We start from the raw sequence: 24,107 nt of genomic DNA on the forward strand, positions 1-24,107 counted from the left end.
GGTTTTACAGTTCTCAGACTTCTCACAACAGGTGGCTGGTTTGCACTGGGGCCTCTTGGATTTCCCTTTCAAAAATGGAGAGGAGGGATCACAGGCACTGAAGGGGACCATGGGAGGAGCAAGGGCAGGCACCCATGATGGTGGGGCACAGCGGCCGGAAACTCGGTGCCAACCCTCCCGCCCGGCTGCTAGCTTTCCTGGATGCGGTGAGTACACGTGCCAGGACCAAACCGTCCTCTGACTGAAGACCGGGTTGGTTTTGCGTGTATTCCGGAATGGGGAAAATGTGTGATTTATGGTGGTATTTTCTGGAATGCTTGATTCTGCAGGAAGCTTTCCTGACATTATTTAGAAATTGGCTAGCTCAAGGTTAAAGTATTTCCTAGATCTCTTTTACATTTGTTTTTCTTTAAAAAGTCATTTGTCAGGATCTAATTGCTCACTCTTGGAGTGAAAATATAAAGCACTTTGTCAGGGAATTAGACTCCGTTTTCTGATTGTCCCTTTGCTTGATAAAGGGAATAAGCAAACCAGCTTTCAATTCCCTTCCTTTAGGCTGAATGTAAAGTTGTATATATATTATTATAAAGCATTCGTGAGTAGTTTCTTCTTATAGTGGGGCTGACAGAGCTGTTTTTTATATCAACTTAAAAAGAAATATTTCCGGGGCGCCTGGGTGGCACAGCGATTAAGCGTCTGCCTTCGGCTCAGGGCGTGATCCCGGCGTTATGGGATCGAGCCCCACATCAGGCTCCTCCGCTGGGAGCCTGCTTCTTCCTCTCCCACTCCCCCTGCTTGTGTTCCCTCTCTCGCTGGCTGTGTCTCTCTCTCTGTCGAATAAATAAATAAAATCTTTAAAAAAAAAAAAAGAAACATTTCCTCCCTGACTGCTAAAATCTTTTTGCAAAGTCATCTACCCTTGTTTTGAGTGGTCTACTGTACACCATTTAATCACCTATATTCCTCGTCCTCTGAGGACAATTGTAGCCTTTCAAATGTGTGTCGTAAGGTGCTATTTTGTGTGTGTGTCAGTACTCTGTGAGCTTTCTTCCTGGAGCTGAACAATTGCCCAGTTTCTCCATTACTCTAAGATCCTGTAAGTCTCAAGAGAGTTGTTGAGAGGCTAGATACCTTCCAGCTCTGACATCATGCGATTCTTCAAACACAACAGTATTTGAACCAGACTGCCATTCTCAGCAAAGAAACTGAGCAACAGAGAGATTGGCTGGAAGCCATCTAAAATAGCCCAGGATAAGATGCTTCTGATTCTAATAGATCTTTTCTATCTTTCTTTCCCCCAAGGCTCTTTATGAAACAGCTTCTCCATGGCAAGGGACAACTGGTAAGAGTGACTGAATCCATTCAGCTACTGAGGCCAAGAAACACGCAAACAACTTGTTTAGCTGTCTGACTCTATAATCAGAGCCCTAATTACACCAGCGGAGTAGACGGAATGTACGGTTATGAAATTCAGCAGAGGGGAACAAAACACACACACCCTAACATGTGGGGCAGCAGACTCTAAGTTCCTCACCCTCAGTTAACCTTTCTGAACTGGTCCTTCCCATCAAAGGGATTGGCCAATGAGTGTGAGGTGAGTTGCTGCCTAGAAGGTGAGCCAACAAGTGGAATGGGAACTCCCTCTCCCGTTGGGGTGAAGTTCATGGAGGGGAACACTTTGGGGAAGTGTCCACTTTGTCTGCACACATCCCTAACCGGCTCTCCTTGGTTGTTCTGTGTAGAGGGGTTTGAGAGATCACGGCTTCCAATGCATTCCTTCCTGACTGATTGTGGTTATCGTTCCTAGGCTGTACCTTTTTAAATTTGCTTTGAGAGTCCTGATGCTAGCACTCGCACAGCATGTCTGGGCAGGCGGGGAGTGCCTCGGTTCCATGACTCATACCCTACAACTCCATTCTAGCGCAGATCAGAAACAAGCTCCAGGACCCAGGCAGACTAATTGTATTTCTTAATTCCAACTCATTCAGAAACCCAGCTCTTAGTTCAAGGGAGGTGGGACAAATAGGAGATGGTGTTTCAGAACAGCTGGGGTCTTCTAGGTCTGTCCAAGAAAGTGTCTTGTGAGCTCTGACCTTGGAGACAGGGCAAAAAGGATGCTTACGCTGCCATGCCTGGGGCAGACATCACTCATCTGGCGTGGCGTTGTCTCTTGCCGAACCTAGATAGGACCTCACAATCCTTTTGCACAGAGGCTCCAAGTAGTATATCAGAGGGGTAGGCTGGTAGCATGTCTACTTAAATCACCAGGTTCCAAAAGGATCTAGAGTAGCACATACGCTCACCTTCCCCTCTAAGATAGAGAAGTTGCCTTGTGATTTTAAAACAGAAACTTCAGAAGTTGGTATCATTCTCTGTGGGGCCATTCGCTTATTCAGCACATGCTGACCGGGTAACTATTATGCCTGTTACACTCTGCTGGGGACTGAGAAATATCCCTTCCTGTTCACCTCCTAATGACAACCCCTTGGGTATGGTGGCAGAAAAACAAGAGGCAGGGCGCGTTTCTTTGTAAATGTCAGGTAACTGTTTACCTCATCACCACAGAAGCCTCAGGCATAAGTCTTCTGCATCTTGTTTTCTCTTTCTGTTTTTAATTATCCATTTCTGAATCTGCTTTCCCCTTCCTGGGATCATCCCAGACATCTGAGTGTTATCCCATCTCTGCCTGCCTTTCCTCACCTCTCCACCCAGAGATCACGTGTCAGGATAATTCTGACTCTTCTCAGTGTTAAAGTGGGCCTATCCATTGCCTCCTTCTTTCAGGATTCACTAAGCCAGGTCTGCTACTCTCCGAGGCCCTCCTTTGGGTCCCTGTGAGTGACCTCCTGTGAGGGTATTAGCATGGGTGCTGGGACGTGGTAGGTGCCCAACAAATGCACGTGTAGTCTGAGTCTGGATACATTAATGTGTTCCAAGATGGCGTGTGGTCCTTGAACAGTAGCCTTGAATTCCCCCAGGCACTTTGGATGATAAGGTAAATTTGGTATGACCAGAGTGAAGCAGTCTTTTTACCACAAAGATTCCCAGAAACTCTGCTCTGCGTCCATATATATGTGAGGAGCTGGGGGTGGTGATGCTGGGACACACGGTTTCTCCGACTGATCTGACCACGGAACCCCTTGGTCTTTTATGAGACCAGAGTTTCACAGAAACCCACTTCAGGACACAATATCTTGGCCAACTGCAATCGTCGCCAAACTGTATTGCTTGCCGTACTAAATAAAACAGGCAGATTTCCTGCAATCAAAAAACATTTAAGTCATTGTATACAAATGTGCTCAGGGTCAAGTTTTCCTTCCATTCTTTTAAAATTCAACTTTGGTGCCTGCTACAAACTTGGCAAACAAGTGGCGTGTAATATGTGTCAACCCCAGGCATAAATACACATTGTTGCACCACAATTCGGTCAGGATTACCGCGTACTGTTTTTATGTTCCCCCACCAGGTACTAGGATCTTGATTTAAATGGCCAGGGACAGTTCTTTCCAACAAAGCGCTTTTCTGCCACCATACCCAAGGGGTTTAGAGAAGGAGCAATTTTATGAAAACATGCAATTTTGCTGTTAAACTGACCACACTGCAAAGACAGAAGTCAGTGAAAGGTATGAAGGCAATCTAAGCATACTGGACATAGAATAACTCTGGATTCTCCATGGGGGAAGGACCTCTTGACTCCAGCACTCTTCTCTCAGCACTAGTAGACCCCGGGCCAGGCAGGTTGTCCTTGATTACGTTCACATCTGAAAGCTGCCTCTTTCAGTACTGTCAGTGTTTTTGCCAATGTTCTTTTGGACAATCCACTCTTGTAACATTTATTTAAATTCTGTGACCTTGTTCTTTTCTTCATTCTTTCAAGAGGTCACTTACTATATGCAGACACTATGCTGGGTATTGGAGAAATATTATATATTCACATATATATATACACACACACACATCTATATAAATAATATTTCTATTTATATATACAGTAATTTTTTTTAGAGAGGAAGAGAGGGGGTGCAAAGGGAGAGGGAGAGAGAAAATCTTAAGCAGGCTCCACGCCCAGTGCAGAGCCCAAAGCGGGGCTCGATCTCACAACCCTGAGATCATGACCTGAGCTGAAATCAAGAGTCGGACGTTTAACCGACTGAGCCACCCAGGTGCCCAGAAGTACTTTATATCTGCAGAAAATTTTCAGTTCAACGTTATGCAAAACTCAAAGTTCGCTTTAATTACTAAGTCTTTATCAATGGTGAATTTAAGTATGTTTCTTCCATTCTGTTCCATAAAATATCAGCCTCTGATTGTGAATTATGCTGTATATGCTTCTTTTTATTTTTTAATTCCCCATTTCAGAGCTCCTAAGCACTGGCTTATTGTGTGCTCTGCAGAACGCTCTGGCTTTTGGCTTCAGCTGTCTCTATCGCGATAGGACAGTTTCCATTCTACTCTTTCTGGTGAGAAGAGAAACAACCATGTGGGGCTACCTTGAGCACACATGTCTCCATCTGACCCATCCCTACCAATCAGACTAGGCAACAATTAGAATGCCGTGCCTCCTCTTGGGTAACATTATTAAACAACCCCTCCTTCCCACTTGTAATTATTGAAGGACACTTACCATATAATTATCATACAAAATGGTAGATGGGTTACATACACCAGACTATAAAAACATGAATGATGAAATAGCAAATTAATTAACCAAAACTCTCCAAACGGCTAACTGTGCTCAGTTCAAAGTTTCTGTTTCTTGTGGTCATGCTTATGATTTCATATGACACATAAATGATCTGTTACTACATTTTTTCTTAGAAAAAAATGAATGTGTCATTATTTCATAATGTTCCACAAAGAGCGTAATGATCTACAGAAAATGCCATGACTATTGGATCCTTTAGTCCCTGAACACTTTCAGGAGCTGTGGGCTTATAGGGGCCCTGGCACTGCTCAGGAAAATGGTTTTGGACTTCCTAAATCACATCACGTCATTGTGCCAAATGCCTGACTTTCTTCCAGCAAGATTAACTTTAAGTAAAGTTCTTATATTGAAAACCGTGGACGGTAAAAGTCTTCCTTCTGAAGCCTTAGATAGCAGGCATTATTACTTACAAGTGGCCTCCTGTTGGCTCGTCTTCACCCATTTCACTGTGCATTTCAAACCATTGCTCTCTAGGTGGAAGAGAATCGCATTTACCCTCAGCATCAGTCCTATTATTTGGCTCTGGATGTAGGTATCTTTTTTCCCTGAAGCACGTACCTTGGGAAGAAGATTTGGATAGAACTGTGAAAAATAGTAAAGAGAAGGACCAAAGGGACCACTTCAGTGGGAGAAGTGAATGATTTATGACTTGATGATGAAAATGAATCTTCCAGTCGATATTTCTACTTCTCAAATTGTAGGTTACAATCCATTAAAGGGTTGTGGATTCAATTTAATGGGTGGCAACCAATTTCTGAAAGAATGTCAGAGTGAAATGCAGGATAAAAATCATAGACAGAGCAGAGTGTCTTGCTCATAGGCGGGAAAGATAAGCAATACGTAAAAGTTTTTGAAATATAAAAATTATGTATTTTTCCACTTTTATGTATGGATACCTATACACATACATATATATGTCTGTACCCAATGAGTGATGATGTAAGATCTGTTTTATTATTGTGTCAGGATAAAAAAATTTTGAAAGCCACAGGTGTATATGTGAAACACACAGTTACATCTAAGACAACTTACACTGGGTCTTCTGGTATTTTCTTTTGTGAAGACAGTTAAAAATCTATCCTAAATAATATTAATATTGCAAATTGCTTAGTGTCCACCAATTTGCCACGTACACGAGAACTTCTTTCCATCCACTCATGTAAGCTCTTGAATCCCACACACATATCCCAGCAACTGTGCAAATCCATTACCACACTTTGCTTGTCATGCTGCCATGTTTCCTTTCCCTTGCTCAGACTTGCTCTACAAGATGATAGTATAAGCCAAAATACTTCCCCCCTGTTCATTGGTTAGGAATGCAAAGAATTTGAAGCTCAAAGACAATTTGGAAGCCTTCCTGTAAGTGCCTGTGGCTCATCCTTTCACGTGAAGGCTCACCGGAGTCATGACAGTCCATCTTAGTCTTGACTCCACCCAGGGAGGGTCTGATCCTTGATCAGTGGGTTTTCTTTGCTTCCTGGCCACAGATTGTCTGGTGATCCTAGACGGATCAGACTTAGCTCATCTCCATGAGAGCATAAAGGAATTTGTTTGCTGAGGCTCAGTTTCTGCTCAACCTTATTCACTAGCTACAGTACGTAGATGATCTCTCTTCTGTTGGTTTGGCTTGTCTGCATTCCCCACTGGACATCCTTTATGGAAATGACAGGACCCTTTATTTCCCTACCCCCAGCATCTGGCACAGTTCCTGGCAAATAGGAGGCACTTGATAAAGGGTGGTTCGTAGTATGAATAATCATCCCACATTTTATGAAATGGATGAGAAAGAAAATAGGCTCAGCAAGGTCAAGTACTTCATCCATAGCATAAATATGATTAACAACCTAGTACACGCTGACTCTGAAGTCCGTGGATGCATCTGTACCAGGAAAATCATTCTAAGGAACTTTGAGATAATTGGTCTTAGTTTCCACTATCCTATCAGAAAAGGATGGTGTGCTCATCATGACGATGTTGATGAATTTCCACTGTTGCAAAGATGCTTTCTTGGAGATTGGTCTTTGAAAGGCGGAACTATCAAGAAAAAGCCTTTATCAAAAGAAAAATTGTAACCATGTGTGGTGACAGATGTTAACTAGACTTACTGATCGTTTCATAAAAATACAAATATCGAATCATTATGTCGTACACTTGCAACTAATAAAATGTTGCATGTCAATTATATATTTAAAAAAGAAAAAGGCAAGAAACAGAGATATGGCCAAAGAACAGAGAGTTATCTTCTCACGCTTCTAGTTCTCTGTACAATAGTTAATCCATCTATGAGAGAGAGTCTCAGTGCTTGCTCCAGCAACAGACGACAGAGTATATTTGTTTCATTTTAAGTTATTGACTCCATTTGCCCAGAGAGACAGTACGCTGTAGAACAGCAGTTCTCAACTGGGAGCAATTTTCTCTCCCAGGGCACATGTGGCAATGTCTGGTGACGTTTTTGGCTGTCACCGCTGGGGAGGAGGCTGTTCCTGGCATCTAGTGCATTGAGGCTAGAGGTGCGACTGCACACCCTACAATTCCCAGGACAGCCCTCAACAACAAAGAGCCATCCAGCCCCAAAAGTCAATAGTAGCAGTGCTGAGAGATCTCACTCTAGAGCTTGGCTTTCCAGCTGCACCATCTGGGTCGAACTCTTGGCTCCACCACTTTTTATGAGTGCCCTTGACTCATAGTTTCTCCACACTTTGTTCCTTGTCTTCTCCACTGATAAAATGAAGATGGTAATACTGTCTTATATCATCTGATTAAATGAGGTAATGCGAAGAAAGTGCTCAGAACTGTGATTGGCAAATACACGTTCTTGATAGATGTGACTGTTAAAGAAAATAGTGGATTAAATAATCAGAAATGATTCCTTGGTGAACATAGATCTTTCTTGGTGCTTCCGTCACTTCCTGTCTATTGTTCGTAGACACGTTAACAGTTGAGAGAAAATCTTTCCCTTTTTTTTACACGTTAGCTGGCCCGAAAGTAGACGTTGGTGTCCTTTCTTGGAGCAGGATGTTTTGGTGTGGACATCTCAGAGTACCCAGCAGGGTCACCAAGTGGTTGGTTAGTTGGCTGAGGCTTGTGTTGTCTGGTCTTATCACCTCCAGCTGGATCCACTTTCATTCTGTATTGCAGGTGAAGATCCTAATGTGTGAAAATGAAGTCCCAGGCAACCACGATTTGCTGTTTAATGTTATTTCTGGCCATAGAATGTTCTCACTATAGATCCAAGGTCCACATAAAAGTAAGTTTGATCCATTCTTAGGTGGTCCCATGAGAAATTTGTCAGTCCTCCTAGATGGCTAAATTTATGATAAATAACATAGTCTTAAATACATTTTCAAATGACTACAGTTTTGCTCCGGCTGATAGTTTTGTTTTGTTTTTTTTTTTAAAGGGAACAAGAAAAGTTGAGAGGAGGCTGGGCCCTGCAACAGTATATTTGCAGGATGCAACAGAGTGCAACAGTATAGTAGAAAAATCACGTTGCAAGCCACAGAGAATGTAGACAGGCAGCTGCTGTGAGGGGGCAGTACTAGCCTGGCAGATAGCACTTCGGCTCGAGACCTTACTTTTATTTCTCATTAGTTGTACAAGTCATTTTGCTTCTTTGAGTCTTAATTTCCTTATCTATAAAATAAAGTGTTTCTTTTCTTTTAGATAATTTTTTACAGCCCTTTATAGCTATAAAAGAGTTTGTGATCCTATTATTGTCACCTAATGATTATTCCTAGTACCTACTTATTTCTTCCTCTCTGGGGATCATGGTACCTGGTAGATCATATTAGCTCCATTTCATAGCTACAGTTAATACAGATGGAGACCAGCTTAGCATTATAATTACTACATCTCTTTTCTCCCTGGGTACTTAAACTTTCCAAAATATGTACCCTATTCACTAACCGGACCCTCAGGGCCCAAGTGACCACTGGCAAGGTTCTAGCCCTCCTCAGAGGAGAGTTTGTTCTCCCTCTGTGCTCACCTCTATGCTTCTGTCTGTAAATTCCCGCGATACCACACGTGGACCTGGTACAGTTTTCTTCTGAGTCCTGAACACATTTTCTCTTCACCTCCACATGGAGCCTCTACATTGAGATAAGAGAGGAGAGTCCCACAATAAAGAGGACCTTTGGGAATTTATGTTTTACAGGATGGAGATAAACTTCAACACCTTGAAGGGAGGCTCAAGACTGGAAGGATACAAGGTATGTGTCTACAGAACAGTCTTCTTCCATATGGAGACTGAGTAGAGGAAAAGAAGGGCATGGATATTGCCGAGCACGTCCCCAGTCCACAAGCTCTCAAATGGAATAACAGTCTCTACAAGTTCTCAATGTTTACCAGTATTGATAGACTTTCTTACAATTTTACCATTATCCATGGCAGAGTCAATGACCCACATTGGCAAATTATTCACATGCGTTTTAGAGTAGAAGACAGGTGTTCACTTTAAAACCCCAAAAGGAAATCTGTTTGAACTAATGAGCCAACAAGAGCAGAAGAGGGAACAGGGCAGAATTCATTCCTTCATGTGAAGAGATTTTCAGAATGCTTAAATGTACGTAACACTCTGGTGCTGGGAAGTCTACGGAAGTGATGTAAGATACGTATTGTGTTGGTGAGATGGGTTACTCAAAAACTCGGAGATAAACTATGGAGGTAATCATTACTAGTAAGATAGTGAAATCACGTGGCTCTTACCCAAAGAGTAGAGATCACTGGATTCTGCACAGACATGGCCAAATATATTTTTAGCAAAAAATACATGGCTACGTAGATGTGGAATTGAGAAAAGAGGGAGAGAGAAGGCTAGCCTTCATTGAGCGTTTATGGCAACACTGATCGAAGTGCTGGATGCTCCTTCATTCAGTGTTTGTAAAAAGATGATGGCATCACCTCCAAACTGGATAGATGAAGAAACTGAGAATCAGTAAGCTTAAATAACTTGCAAAACCAGGGACCGTGGGTAGGTGGTAAAGAAAAATGCAGACTTACTCGTTTCTTTTCTCCATGAATGGGGTCATCCGCAGAGCTGTCCAAACCATAACTACAGATGCCTCCCTTGACTCACAATTAGTCACCACGTCGTATTGATTTCAATACCTTACTAGCTCCCATTGGGATCTACGTCTTTTCATTCCATTACCGCTATCCTAAGGCAATTCTTCCTGGGAATACTTTAGCAGCTTCTTTCTTGGGCTCTCTGCCTCGAGTCAATCTACCCAATTTGTGGATCAAATTAGGCCTGCCACCAGGTTTTAGAAATAAAGTTTTATTGAAACATAGCTGTGCCCATTTATTTACGTATTGTCTTTGATTGCCTTCATACCACAAAGGCAGAGTTAAGTAGTTTTGACAAAGACCACTTGACCTCCAACGCTGAAAATATTTATACTCTGGCTTGAGTTGTTCTATTTAGCAAATAAAAATATGGAATGCCTCATTAAACCTAAATAACAGATAAACAATAAATGATAACGCACAGATCATACGAACACCAGAAACTTATTCATTGTTTAACTGAATATTTTCAGTTGATCCCTGGTATTCATGGATTCTGTATTTGTTCTTTGAAACTTATTTGTAACCCCCAAATCACTGGTCACAGTGCTTTCTGGATCATTCACAGAAAAAAAAAAATCGAGTTAGCTAAGGTGCAAGTTCCCAGCCAAGCAAGGTGGCTGTCAGCCTTCTTGTTCTAGCTGTCCTGCTATAAATAAGTAATGCTTTGTGTGGCATTCTTTGTGTGGCATTACTAATGCCATATTTTTTGCATATGGGCTTTTTGTTTGTGATTTTGCTGCTTAAGATGGCCCTGAGTGTAGTTCTAAGGTGCTGTCTGGCGTTCCTAAGGGGGCTATGATGGGCCTTAAGGAGAAAATTCACATGTTCGATAAGCTTTGCTCAGGTGCTGTTATGAGTTATGGTGCTGTTGGCCATGAGTTCAATGTTAATGGATCAACAACATAAATAAAGTGTCTTTAAATAGAAACACAAATAAAACAAGCTCATGTATTACTCAGCTGATAAAAATGAAGCTGGTAAGAACCTGCCTTGATTTCCCCTCATTCAGTGTTTGTGGAAGCAACTCCATAGACCATAACTACTGCAAATGGTGAGACTGAACTGTGTCTGAAAACAAAATTAATATTTAACTGGGCTTTCTGTAGTTTATCTGGCAGCTTTAGCTGGGCCTTTATAGAAAATCTTACTGCCTTCTGCTCTATGCTATTGCTAATTATCTTTCAAAAACCAATCCAATCGTGTTTTCTGGAACCCCCATATTTGCACAGAATTTGAAGTCCTTCGTGTCTTGACTCCTGCTTTTCTCCCATCCTCATCTGTTGCCCCGCTCCCCACAGATGCTCTAAACTCGCCTTTCTGTCTGACCTGCGAGCCCTCCTCTCCATGTGCTCTTCACTCTGCCTCGACTGCAGCTCCGCAGTCTGCCTGGCACGCCTTACTTGGTGCTGAGGACACTGTTCAATGTCACCTCCTCTGGGAAGCAAGCAATCCCCCAATCCCTAGAATGAGTGAACTGCCTCCATCAGAGCACAGCAATGCTAATTAGGCCCCTTGTATCTCTGCTTCCAACTGCAGCCAGCCCTGTGCTCAGCACTTTCGTGGAGAAATAGGATTCACATGTCATCAGAACAAGTGGCAAAAATCAACTGAAACATGTACAAGCCTTTCTGTGGAAACACTCTTTAAGGTGACACATTTGCTACTATTGGCTTCCAGGGCTAACTTCCCAGGAGATGGTAGAGGCATTTTCCTGTGTTCTGTTCGGCACAACAATACATCTCAGATCTAGACTTGGGAAAAAGGCAGAGGGGGTGAAATTTGTCTCTTCTCCTTCTTTCCTTATCCAAACTCTCAAATACTCTCCCCCCTCCTCACTCTCTCTTTCTCCCTCTCAGTATCTTTTCTTAAAAATAGATCTGAAACTCATTCACATGATGGTAAATGCTTAGAGGTTAAAGTTTGAGCTCTAAAGATGGATTTGTGTGTACCTTCGCCTAATTAGTGAACTCTAAACTTCTTGAAATTACAATTTATCATTCTTTGTTTGACCTGCCAATCTCCAAATCCATCCCCCATGCACGCAAATTCCATGAGACTCCCCCTTCAAAAAATTAAAATAAGTAGACAGATTTTGTGTTCAGAATTTCTCCACATCTCTGGAGAAAACTCTTATCGCACTCGAGTTAAAACCACCAATAGGTCAGTATCCTGATCTCAGTGGGAATTGGGGTGGAACTTTCTTGTCTGTGCGTGACTCCGTCTTACTCTCTCCATCTTTCTTGGCATTTAAACCCCCTTTTAGGACCACTTGCTTCTCTGTTTTCCCCACGTGGTGTATTTGTGCCTTAGCTCCTTTATTCTGACATATGTTAAGTAATTAATCATTTTGAACAAAACAACATTTTTTTTTTAAAACAGGACTTCAATACTGCAGCACGCCTTTCCCTTGCAGCATCATCCATACCCGTGCACATTCTTGACTTTCGAGCTCCAGAGCCCGTGGAGAGTGTAGCCCAAGGAATCCGCAGGAACTGTCCCATTGATTATGCCTGCATACTCGATGTTGTGAAATCATCAGAAGCCACGTCTGGAAACATTGCATTCATAGTGGAGTTATTGCGAAATATTTCTACAGATTTGTCCGATAATGTTACCCAAGAGAAAATGAAGGTATTCTTTGATAATTTCATTTAAAAAACTGACAGGTTTCTTTCTTTCTTTCTTTTTTAAACAATTCTTGCATTTAAACAGTTTCAAATGTACTTTTCAGGTCCAAAGTATGACAGCCGCAGCAACCATAACAACCATGATAGGAATTTTATTTCAAATTTGCATATCAATTCACTCTAATTTATGTAAGTTTTCAAGAAGTTAGCACATTTTTAATACATAGTTTTGTACAGATTGACTATTTTCAAGAAAACATCCCAAAAGGATGGCTGTGAGCAAGACTGTCTACTCGAGTGTTGCCCAAATTTCATTCTGTAGAACACAATTACTTTGAGAAACGTTAATGGAGGTTTCGTTTCTAAAAGGGAGATCTGTACATAGCAGATGTAGGAATTCTGGGTGAAACAAAGTTAAGCAGGTTTCCTATGGCAGGACTTTTTAGAGCTTTTCATGCGTTAAGGAAGTTTGGCCCTCTTTCTAAGGGGGGATTAGAATATGGTATGCAGTATTTCTCAGATTTAGGTTTTTATAGAATCCACCCCCAATTCCCTCCATTAAACAATCATTAATATCTCATGAGAATCTTGGGTTATATACGCTGTAGTTTGGAAATGCTGCCCCAGGCACATAATAAAGCAGGTAAACTTTACCTGTGATTTTTAAATTATTTTAATGATTGTTTTACTTTACTTCCCTCTCTGAAGACCTCTTAGCATGAGATTCTAATAAACAGTGAATTTGAAGAGAAGTATGTCAACTAAGATCTGATCATTTGATCTTTAGAAATTTCAGGTTTTAGAAATTGACTTTCTACAATAATGTGTAAATCCGTAGCATAATTTCCATGTTTTCTCCATTGCAGAGTTATAGTGAAGTGGCCAACCACATCCTTGACACAGCAGCTATTTCAAATTGGGCTTTCATTCCAGACAAAAATACCAGCTCGGATTTGTTGCAGTCCGTGAATCTGTTCGCAAGGCAACTCCACGTCCACAATGACTCTGAGAACCTTGTGGATGAACTCTTCATTCAGGCAAAAGGGCTTCGCATCAACCATAATACCCCAGAGAAGAAGTTCAGTTTCTCCACGAGCATCAACGGTATGACAGAGGGTCTCTTAGGAATGATAGAAATTCCCAGGCAAGAGCTGCCACCAAATGCATCCCAAGCCATCAGCATAGCTTTTCCCACCTTGGGGGCCATACTGAAGGAAGTCCACTTGCAAAATATGAGTCTTCCTAGACCTGTAAATGGTCTCGTCCTTTCGGTGATTTTACCAGAAGGATTGAAGCAAGTCTTATTCACCTTTGAGAAGATCAACAAATCCCGGAATGCCAGGGCCCAGTGTGTTGGCTGGCACTCCAGGAAGAGGAGGTGGGATGAGAATGCCTGTGATACCACGCTGGAGATCACGAACAAAGTGAAATGCTTGTGTAACTACACCAACATGGTGATGTCCTTTTCCATTCTAATGTCCCCCAGATCTATAGACAACAAAGTCCTGGACTACATCACCTGCGTTGGGCTCAGCATCTCCATCTTTAGCTTGATTCTTTGCCTGATCATTGAAGCCGCGGTGTGGTCCCGGGTGGTCGTGACGGAGATATCATACATGCGTCATGTGTGTATCGTGAACATAGCCGTGTCGCTCCTGATTGCTAACGTGTGGTTCATCATAAACTCTAACTTCCACAAAAAGGCCCAGGACTCCAGCTGGTGTGTTGCACTGACATTTTTCAGCCACTTTTTCTACCTCTCTCTGTTTTTCTGGATGTTCTTCAAAGCACTGCTCATCATCTATGGAATATTGGTGGTTTTCCGTAGGATGATGAAATCCCGCATGATGGCCATTGGCTTTGCCATTGGCTATGGGTGCCCATTGGTCATTGCTGGCACCACGGTTGCTGTCACAGTGCCAGAGAAAGGCTACATGAGACCTGATGCCTGTTGGCTTAACTGGGACAATACCAAAGCCCTTTTAGCATTTGCCATCCCAGCCTTAGTCATCGTGGCTGTGAATCTTGTGGTGGTTTTGGTTGTTGCTGTCAACACTCAGAGGCCCTCTATTGGCAGTTCCAAGTCTCAGGATCTGGCCATAATTATGAGGATCAGCAAAAACGTTGCCATCCTGACCCCATTGCTGGGATTGACTTGGGGTTTTGGAGTAGCTACACTTGTAGAAGGCACTTCCTTGATATTCCATATAATCTTTGCCCTGCTCAATGCTTTCCAGGTAAGTACCAAGAGAGAAACTTCTTTTCTTAGCTACTATTATTAATTAATATTTTATTTATGAGATATTATTTTTATTTTATAATTTGTTATTCTGGCTATATGACCAAAAAATGGCTATGATTGAAAAATACAGAATACGAAATGTTCCTTTCATTTCTTTCCATGTCCTAGAGCCAGTCAGCTGTGGCATCTCTCACCCTATTGATCGTCAAGTTGGATTTAGCTGATCAGGCTGACTGGGTGGGAATCTCCTGTCTTCTGTCCTCAACTGACCCACCTGTATCCCTCCTAAAGTTTCAGTGTCAGAAGAAGTTGACCGTGACTTATAGAGGACCAGTCTTTGGTCAAAGATGTGTGAGTCTACGCTCACATGGTATGCCTCAAAACAAAGCAGTTTTTATCCTTTCTCTAGCAGTTGGGAACTCAGGGAAGTAGTCATTTTCCATAGTATGACGAAACAGGACTTGGCAATCTCTTTGAGTGTTAACCAGTTAGGAGTTCTCACGGCTCTTCCGTGTGAAATAAATGTAGGCTGTTCTTCGTTGAAATGGATCTTGCTGCATGTTGCCTGACCCTAGAAGTGTCACTTTTCTCTGGGCCTCACCCTTCTCCTTAGTAAGCTAAAGATACGAATCTAAAATCATCTCTTTTCTTTTCTTTTCTTTTCTTTTCTTTTCTTTTCTTTTCTTTTCTTTTCTTTTCTTTTCTTTTCTTGCTCAACCATACTTGGTTGGGCAAAATTATCCCTCTATTAGTTGCTTTACTCTATGTTGGCTCCCGAGCTTGTACTTTTGGGAAGCTGTCAGACTGCTTTCCATACCTATGAGTAATAGCAAGTTTGGCAAGTTCATATCCTTAATTGTGCTTTTAATCAGGGGTTGGAGAACTCCAGCCTGCTGCCTGTTTTTGTAAATAGTTTTACTGGATTAAAGCCATACTCATTCGTTTTGCATTTTGCCTATGGCTGTTTTTGAGCTACGAGGGCAAAGTTGAGTGGTTGTAACAGAAACTGTAGAACCCGCAAAGCTCATTCGTTTTGCATTTGCCTATGGCTGTTTTTGAGCTACAAGGGCAAAGTTGAGTGGTTGTAACAGAAACTGTAGAACCCGCAAAGCTAAAACTATTTATTATCTGGTTCTTCACAGAAAAAATTTTCCAACCTCTGCTTTAAACATATAAATATAACTGCTTAGTAAAGCAGCAACGTATTCCTATTAACGTGTCACTATTACTCTGTTTAAAAATGTGGTACAAAATATAAAGCCGACGTTTAAGAAATGCCAGCTCAGATCCATTATATAGCTTACTCATACTTCTTTAATAACTATGGAGAACATTTATTTCACTCTTTGCCTGGCATGGCTTTAAAGGGAAACATTTGACTTACGGTTGTTGTTGTTTTTGTTTTTTTGTTTTCAAAAGCTCCTGGACTGGCATAAATCTCCCCAACTCTTGAAGTTACTTTGGTGACTAATGACCTCATTCTTCTTTTTTTTTTTGCAACTTAATTAAACCCCAGAAAGTTTTATTCTATTTCTTTTCCGAATCACTTCTTTTTCTCTTTTCTTGATAGACAGAAAAATATTGAAACACTTTCAGTTAAATACACTCCCACTTTTCTCACCAAGCTTTCCCTGTGACTCACATTTAAAAATTTTCATCTTCTGATTAGCGTTTCTCTGCCAAGGAACTATCCTTGGAAACCCAGCCTTCCTTCCACTCCATGGCAGGATTCAGAATTTTCTTAAACTTCAACTTCCAACCATTTAAAAAGATTGGCTATCGATTATTGTGACTTTATAGGTAACCAAATAATTTAAACTTGAAGAGACCCTGGTCTTTGAGATCTCTGCAGTTTTCTCTCTTTTATGCATAAACTTATTCCACCAGCTCAGAGACCCTGCTATTTCATGACTTTTAACCCCAACTGAAAGTAAACTATCATCCAGGTTTCACTTCTCAAGACATCTTCCATGATTGTCACTTTGACCTGCAGGATTCCATGTCATGTTATGTCATGTTACTGTTACGATGAATAAGAACAGCTACTTAATATTTGGAAAGAAAGCAAACATGTAATAAGGTGGCAAACACCATTCTACATCTGCAGCCATTCAATTAATAGCAATAACTGTCAGGCACAGACATGAAGGTGACCCTCTTTCTTTGAGGTACGATCACAGAAAATACTCGCCACTGTGTTTTCTCTGAATCAGTAGAAGCTGAAGTTTCTAATATCCAATAACTGTCCTTGGAGATATCTAGAAGAGTGGTATTACAGTATCAGTTGGTGGTATTACAGTACCAGTTGGGATGTGGTCTGCCAAACCATCCCTGATGCTTCTGTTGACTTTTGCCATAGGGGTTTTTCATCTTGCTGTTTGGAACCATTATGGACCACAAGGTAATTTGAATTTGTTTCACTCATTGCAAAAATTTTCACGTGACTCAGGGTAGCAGGGGGATGAAGCAGCTTTGATCAGAAAGCCTGGTCCATGGGGGTGAGTTTATGGGGGTGTTTCAGGCATCAGTTGAGAGGAGGAAAGTAGAGAACTCTACTCCCTCATTTTGTGCACTTAAGTCAACAGAAGACTGTGTGTGAGTGTATCTAAAAGAATGAAAACCATAATCAGAATTTTAATTTTAATCCTAAATCTAATTATAATAACCAGAATTTTAATTTTAATCCTAAATGTAAACATAAGTACACCTCAACTTTTATCCAAGTCTTATTATTGGCTAAGCACTATGCTAGGCCATCTGATGCTGCTTCTGCCAGGGTCAGTGGTCTCGAAGTTTCAGGACACGGGTCTGGGTTTGGGGGATGTTGTCATTTCTTCACTGTCATTGTTTCTTCAGATAAGAGATGCTTTGAGGTTGAGGATGTCTTCACTGAAGGGGAGATCAAGGGCAGCAGAGGTAAGCCCTCCTTTCAGTCTCCTTACTGAAGGGTCTCTGTTCTCAGCAGGGTCATGCAGAGACAAATATTATAGCTTAGTATTCTGGGTTTGTTAGCAAAGAGAACTATTAGGGCATGCATTCATTCGTTCATTTCTTCACTCGACAAATTTGGAGTATCCCACTAAAGCTTAAGGTCAGTAGAATATACCTCTCAAGAGAATTTTCCACCTTGGATGCATTTCAACTTGACATCTGGACCATTGAGATGGGACACCATGAAACCAGGATCATAGATTCATAAAACACCAGAGCTGGGAAATGAGAGATGAGTTAGAAATGAGATTCTAGTCCAACCTAGTCATTTCAAAGGTATGGAAAGCAAGGCCCAGAGTACTTACACGATTTGCCTGAAGCCACCCAGATAATCATGAGAATTTGCATTCTCCTTGCTCGGGACTCTTTTCAGTAAACCCTATTCTTGGATTGAAGTATATGTATACTTATTGATCTTGAAGATGACTTTGACCAAGCTATCTGTCTTTCAGGTACCAACTGAAATTGCCATCATTGCCATATTAATTAGAAAGAAGTCATTCACTCAACCAACAGTTTGTACTTTCTTAAAAATAAACAAGCAAAACATGTTCTGAACACATTGAAAGTCAGCATTTACGGTTAGCTAGTATTGGGTGTGACTTTTGGTACCCCGGTTCATCAATTCTAAGATAGGCATTTTCTTTACCTTTTAACATTTCTGCAATTGGAATGTATCTTACAATCAGTGCCATGTCATGATTTAATTGGCCAGTTTTTTTCTTTCTTTTTCTTAGTGGAACATAAAAATAATGATGCAGCTAACAACATTAGGGTCAATGAAATATAATTCTGTGCACCTGTGTCATTTCGGGTGCTTCTTTCTATGTTTCCATTTTTACGTGTTTATCTCTAGGTGGCTGTACACATAAATATAAACACATTTTTTGTCAATGCCATTACTTACTGACATTACTGTTACTCATTTTTCCCATTTAGAATGCATCTTTAAGCCCAACCAATGGATCTAAGTTAATGAATCGTTGAAGATGAGATGTGAGTATTAAAAACTGAAGGAGAATCTTTGCTTTCAAGTTGTGATGAACTCCTTAATGCCCCTTGTGAGCACACTATTGCCTATGGTGTGATGGAGGAGTGAGGTGGGAAGGGAACAGGTGGATATATTGTGCAGATATGAGAAACTTCTTTATTGCCCAGCACATAAATGAAAATAGGCACATCTTTAAAACCTATGTCATCTCAGTGTATATGTCCAAATCTTTTAAAAAAGTTTTTATTTAAATTCCAGTTAGTTAACCTACAGTGTAGTATTAGTTTCAGATGTACAGTATAGTGATTCAGCACTTCCATACAACACCCGGTGCTCATCACAGGTGCCCTCCTTCATCCCCATCAACTATTTCACCTATCTCCCTGCCCACCTCCCTCTGGTCACCATCAGTTTGTTCTCTATAGTTAAAGGTCTGTTCCTTGGTCTGCCTCCCTCTCTCTTTTATCCCCCTTTGCTCATTTATTTTGTTTCTTAAAGTCCATATATGAGTGACATCATATGGTATTTGTCTTTCTTTGACTGACTTATTCACTTCGCATAATACTCTCTAGCTCCATCCATGTCATTGCAAATGGCAAATGGCAAGATTTCATTCTTTTTTATGGCTGAGTAATATTTATATATATATGTACAGTATATGTACATATATTCATATATACATATATATTCATATATATATTCATATCTATATTTATATATCTGTATCTATCTCACTTCTTTTTTAGCCATTCATTAGTCAGTGGACACTTGAGCTGTTTCTATAATTTGGCTACTGTAGATAATGCTGCTATCAACATTGGGGTGTATACATCCCTTCGAGTTAGTATTTTTGTATTCTTACATGCCCAAATCAAGCATCCTTCTCCTTCCTCAGTGAGAGGATGATGTCATCACATCTGCACTGATAGAGGATACACCCTTGCTGTCTATTGCACTTACACACCCTAATTCCATCTTGTCAGTGAGTGGTGACACTTACAATAGCCTCATTGTTGAGAAGGAAGACTTAATTGATTGAAACCACAAAGCAACAACCCTGTCTCTTGTCATGAAGTTGGAGCCCAGAATCATCGCTAAGGGGGTGTGGGTAGAATTGCAGCGAGTTAGCTGCCTAACAGCCAACCTCTGAGACATATTTCTGCACAGATGAAATTAGGGGAACACAAATATTAGGCATCTGTGACGAGGAGATTGTTAGTAACAAAGTGGCAGCCAGGAGCCTGAGAGGTAGTAGGGAGATGTGGGCAGGGGTGATCCATTTTGGTGTGGTTTTGTCTTGGAGAGTTTTCATGGCCTTTGCACAGGGAAATAGATGAGTCTCAGATTTGTTTAAACACCATCTGGCAGCAGACATACTGTCTTTTACATTCATTCTCTTTCTGAGTCAGGGCCGAATAGTGAACAATGGGGCCAAGCAGAAATGGAAGAATCTCAAGGAATCAAAGACATTCGGAGTTGGTAGAACTCTTAAGGGACCTGCTGTGTTACAGCACGTTGTGCTGCTGTGGGCCATTTGTTCATGGTCCCGGGGCGAGGGAGGGAAGGAAAGAGGGCTTTGTCATACCCGCTGCCTGGCATGTGTGGGGTGCTGGGAAAACACCAGCATAGTATCCTTATCAATCATCCTCACATTTGCGTTTTTATATTAGAACTTTAAAAGGGGGGAGAAAGTATATCGCAGTCCTTTAAAAAGGTTAACTCTCCCACCTCTGCCCATTTCCTGGTCCATAGAGCTCCTCCATAGTGGAACATCACTGTACTATTTCGTCAGGAGTCACTCATCAAGAGGTAATTCAGATGACCTGTGCAAGCTGACCTTTCCATTATAAGGTCGCAATTTGCCCTGTTTTAGGAAGTTCGTTAGACTGTTTCAGGTGGAGGAGACTCTGCGTCCTGGGGATACTAAGTCTAGCAATTCTAGAGAAGAGAGACACGGTTAAAGTCTAATCTCCAGCTTCTTGGGCATACCTGGTTGGCTGTAGTGAAAATTGGAGAAAACCCGTAGAACCCAGAATCTGGACTGCACTCCTTCCTGGAATTGGGGAGGTGCACAAAGCTTCGACGGGTACTTGGGGAAAGTGTGGGAAGGAGGTGGGAGTATACTAACAACTCCCCAAAGAAATGCTCACCACGTGATTCTTCAATTTCTATTTTTGAACCTGTGAGGTGGGGCACGCACTGAGGACTGCATTTTTTCAGCATATCCTTCATAGGTGGTCTTGTGCCTATTGAATTTTCTCAGTAATTGGAGCTGTGCTTTTTACATCTGGGTGCACATTTAACCAGAAGGATCAGGAACAGCAGCTGACAGAGGGGCGGACCATGCTAGGGGTGCAACAAGTTAGACATCAGGCGTAGGAAATTCACTCTAAGTGAATCGAGACCTACCAGCACCTGGGAGGTCCTTCAGCAGAGGAAGAGAGGAGCTCCAGCCATGGGTCAAGGTCAGAATTACAGCTCAGCAACACCGGGTGTTTGGTAAGTGCAAGGTAGGTGCAGCCCGAGGCAGGGCAAAACCATAAGGAAAAGGCAGTATTTCAGACCTGAAATCAGAGTACAAAACTGAAGGCTGATGGGGTCTGAGGAGATAGGCAGAATTCCATTGGTGAGACAGGGGGTGGGAGTTCAGAATTGGCTTTGTGTTCAGAGACTTGAGACCCTGAGCATGGGTGGAAAAGCTCTTCATATCCCAGTGACCTCAGGTTTGATTGCTCTTAGAAACACGGTTAGGAAACGTTTGTCAGGAGGTCTTGAGATCACGGAAGGACCGCAGAGGTGTGAAAACCCAGCGGTTTGCTTCAGATATAGATTCTAATTGGGGGAATCCCATTCTGGAGGCAGAGGAGGGAGGGAGAGAGGACAGGCTTGTTATGAAGCCACAGCTGCACAGCGCCCTCTGCTGTTCATATGAAGGGCGGGCCTTACCTCTGACGCAAACAGAGCCTGTTTTCCCCAGGGTTATTCCAGCGTGACAGGGAAGTCTCTTCAGTTCCTGTAAAATCCCTTCCACATATTTGTTTATGCCTGAATTCACCTCAAAGGATGCAGAACTCTTCATTCCAGTGAGACATGAGACTGACTGAGCAAATGCCCCGAGAGAAGCAACACAGTTTTCTATGTAAAGTTCTAAGTTCAGAGTCATTCCAGAGACCAAGCTTAGGTAGCCGAAGAGGGAGAGAGGGCTCTGAGCACCGGGTTTAGGGCTGAGGAGGCAGCATGGAGAAGGTAGAGGGCACAGAAAAAAGAAGCTGGGAGAATAGTCTTCCTACTGTGCGACTTTGAGGAGATTGTTCAAGGCCTCTGTGCCTTTGTTTCCTCATCTGTGAAATGGGGCTAATAATAGTACATACCTCCCAGGACGGTTTCAGGATTCAGTGAGCTAACATATTCGGAACTCGTAGAATAGCGCCTGGTTCAAATTAAGTTACCAGTAAATGCCAGCTCTTCTTCCTGTTAACGTGTGTTCTAACCATTTTGCCTAGGCTGTTGCATTCCTCATGGACGTTCCGTGTCCTGGACTGAGAGTGAAGCCCTGGGAGAGGGAGGCTGGAATGAGGGACAGCCGAGCTTCCTTGGAAGACTTTCTCTTCTGGCCAGGAGTGACATCTAAGCTGTCGGGGTGAAAACGCTTGCTGAGGGAAAAGTGAGAATGACGTTTGGTGACTGCGCTTGAAGGAACTAGAACCACTGACTCTTTGACCCATGACTTGCAGGAGCCTGGTTCTTGGTCAGCCTTGGCAAGATCAAGACAGCAAGCCATCTTCTGAGCTCCTAGACAAGCCTGGAGCTGTTGGGGCTCTACTGGACGAGGTCTGCTTTCATGCCCAAGGCCGGCTCTGTGGCTCCATCAGCCCAGCTGTTGTCACTGTGCATGGATCCTGCTTGCTCTGGGGGACAGGAGTTAGATCCGGGGTCAGGGGTAGGGGCGGGCATGGGGGTGGAGGGTGGGTGGCAGCAGAAATACTGAATCTACTTTGGAGACAGTTAAGTCATGGTAGGTTTCCTAAAAATAGGGAACAGAAGAAAAATAAGAGGACTTTTCAATGTGTTTCTGATTTTAGTCTAATTTAGACCTTGAGTAAAATACTTTAGCTCCTAAGACTTTAGGTTCTTCATTTGTGAAACTTAAAAATATTCCTGTAGGTATTATTATTATTATTATTATTATTATTATTATTATGTGTGTGTGTGAGTGTTTAAACCCCCACACATAAAAAAATTTAGAAATAAAAATAAGAACATTTTCATAACTTGCTCATGTGTGAGTTCATTCAAGGTGGGTGGCCCCATTGGTACCACACCATTCTTGGGTACAACCCTTTTATCAATTTGCCTCAACCCATTGACCAGACACACAGGAGGCCCAGGAATATAATCCTACCATGTCCGTATAAGGTGAGGACCTCGAAATATTTGGCAAACAACACTACCGTCCTTCAGGCATGCTCAGTGAAATTTCTATTGCCAGCTTTGTTTTAAATAACCAGGCAGTTGGTAGGGCTAAAGATGGCCATGTGTGTGTGTGTGGGGGGGGGGAAGGGGTGCACAATTTGATCAAAGCAGAAGTTATAAAGGCCAGTCACCCCTTTTTCACAGCACACACTCACGAGCACCTCTTTGCAAGCCTGCTTTCAGAACCCTTAGTGTTGGTAGTTTAGAAACAAGACAAGGATTGGTTTCAAATCAAACAGTAATTATTTTAGTGATGAAAAGTTTGAGTCAAGTGGACATTGTACCCCTTTCATAAAATTAAAATAAATTATTCATAGTGAGGGACATGAATCTAACTTCTATATTTGTAAAAATTTCCTGAGCATTAATTTATGGACCCACATTTCCTTTTTGACTCCAGCCGTCATGAAACCAAGTTTTACTTCTCTCAACCCCCTGAGACTGAGAAATTCCAGAGGATCGTGTAATTCCAAGCCAAATAATTGCCTTTAGTTTGGTAGATTTACTTGGTATTGTATCAAGGTCAAATTAATAATTTCTTATGATAATAGCATTTAGTCTCCTTTCTTTTCCCTATTTTCCAAGCTCTCCATCTTTTTAGGGCATATTAGGGAAACTATCATGCTGAGTAGTCAGATTTGCAATAAGAGAACACATGCATTTTAAAAAACCATCACACTATTTATGCAAACTGGTAATAAAACCCACAGAACTTACGGGAAAAATGGCATCAGGGATATAATATGCCAGCATCCAGGCATGAATCTTAGGCAGAAATATCTTAGCCTTGAGCAGCTCAGCTTAAAGACAGATTTTCTCCTAGGAATTTTTCCCTTCTGGTAATTTTCGTCTCTAAACACAACTCAGGAACTCAAAGGTTGTACTCCCATTGAGAAATCTATCTTTTCTACTGTTTTTTGTTCATTTGTTTGTTTCAGAGAGGGAGAGAAGGGGTGGGGAAGGGACAGAGGGAGAGCAGAGCCCAATGTTGGGCTCAATCACACAACCCTG

General features: G+C 41.9%; 1 protein-coding gene across 1 annotated transcript; it reads left to right on the forward strand.

Moving 5' to 3' along the window:
* The first annotated feature begins 14 nt into the window (after positions 1-14).
* ADGRF4 (adhesion G protein-coupled receptor F4) lies at positions 15-22,550 on the forward strand. The gene is made up of 12 exons (XM_008691953.1): positions 15-206; positions 1,303-1,342; positions 7,844-7,952; positions 8,859-8,913; positions 10,518-10,657; positions 11,280-11,420; positions 12,152-12,403; positions 13,266-14,636; positions 17,001-17,042; positions 17,498-17,557; positions 18,572-18,628; positions 22,127-22,550. Exons 3-11 carry the CDS (start codon positions 7,866-7,868, stop codon positions 18,617-18,619), a joined length of 2,196 nt encoding a protein of 731 aa, XP_008690175.1. The 5' UTR covers positions 15-206; positions 1,303-1,342; positions 7,844-7,865; the 3' UTR covers positions 18,620-18,628; positions 22,127-22,550.
* Positions 22,551-24,107: the final 1,557 nt, after the last annotated feature.

This window comes from Ursus maritimus, unplaced genomic scaffold (assembly GCF_017311325.1).
Source record: "Ursus maritimus isolate PB19 unplaced genomic scaffold, ASM1731132v1 scaffold_29, whole genome shotgun sequence".
Classification (NCBI taxonomy): domain Eukaryota; kingdom Metazoa; phylum Chordata; class Mammalia; order Carnivora; family Ursidae; genus Ursus; species Ursus maritimus.

What these genes read in the sequence shown, in the direction of transcription:
- ADGRF4 (XM_008691953.1), top strand. Translation starts at nt 7,866, where the DNA reads ATGAAGTCCCAGGCAACCACGATTTGCTGTTTAATGTTATTTCTGGCC. An exon ending in GATCCAAGGTCCACATAAAA is followed by an intron (nt 7,953 to 8,858) that starts GTAAGTTTGATC and finishes TATGTTTTACAG; the next exon opens with GATGGAGATAAACTTCAACA. An exon ending in GAACCATTATGGACCACAAG is followed by an intron (nt 17,043 to 17,497) that starts GTAATTTGAATT and finishes TTGTTTCTTCAG; the next exon opens with ATAAGAGATGCTTTGAGGTT.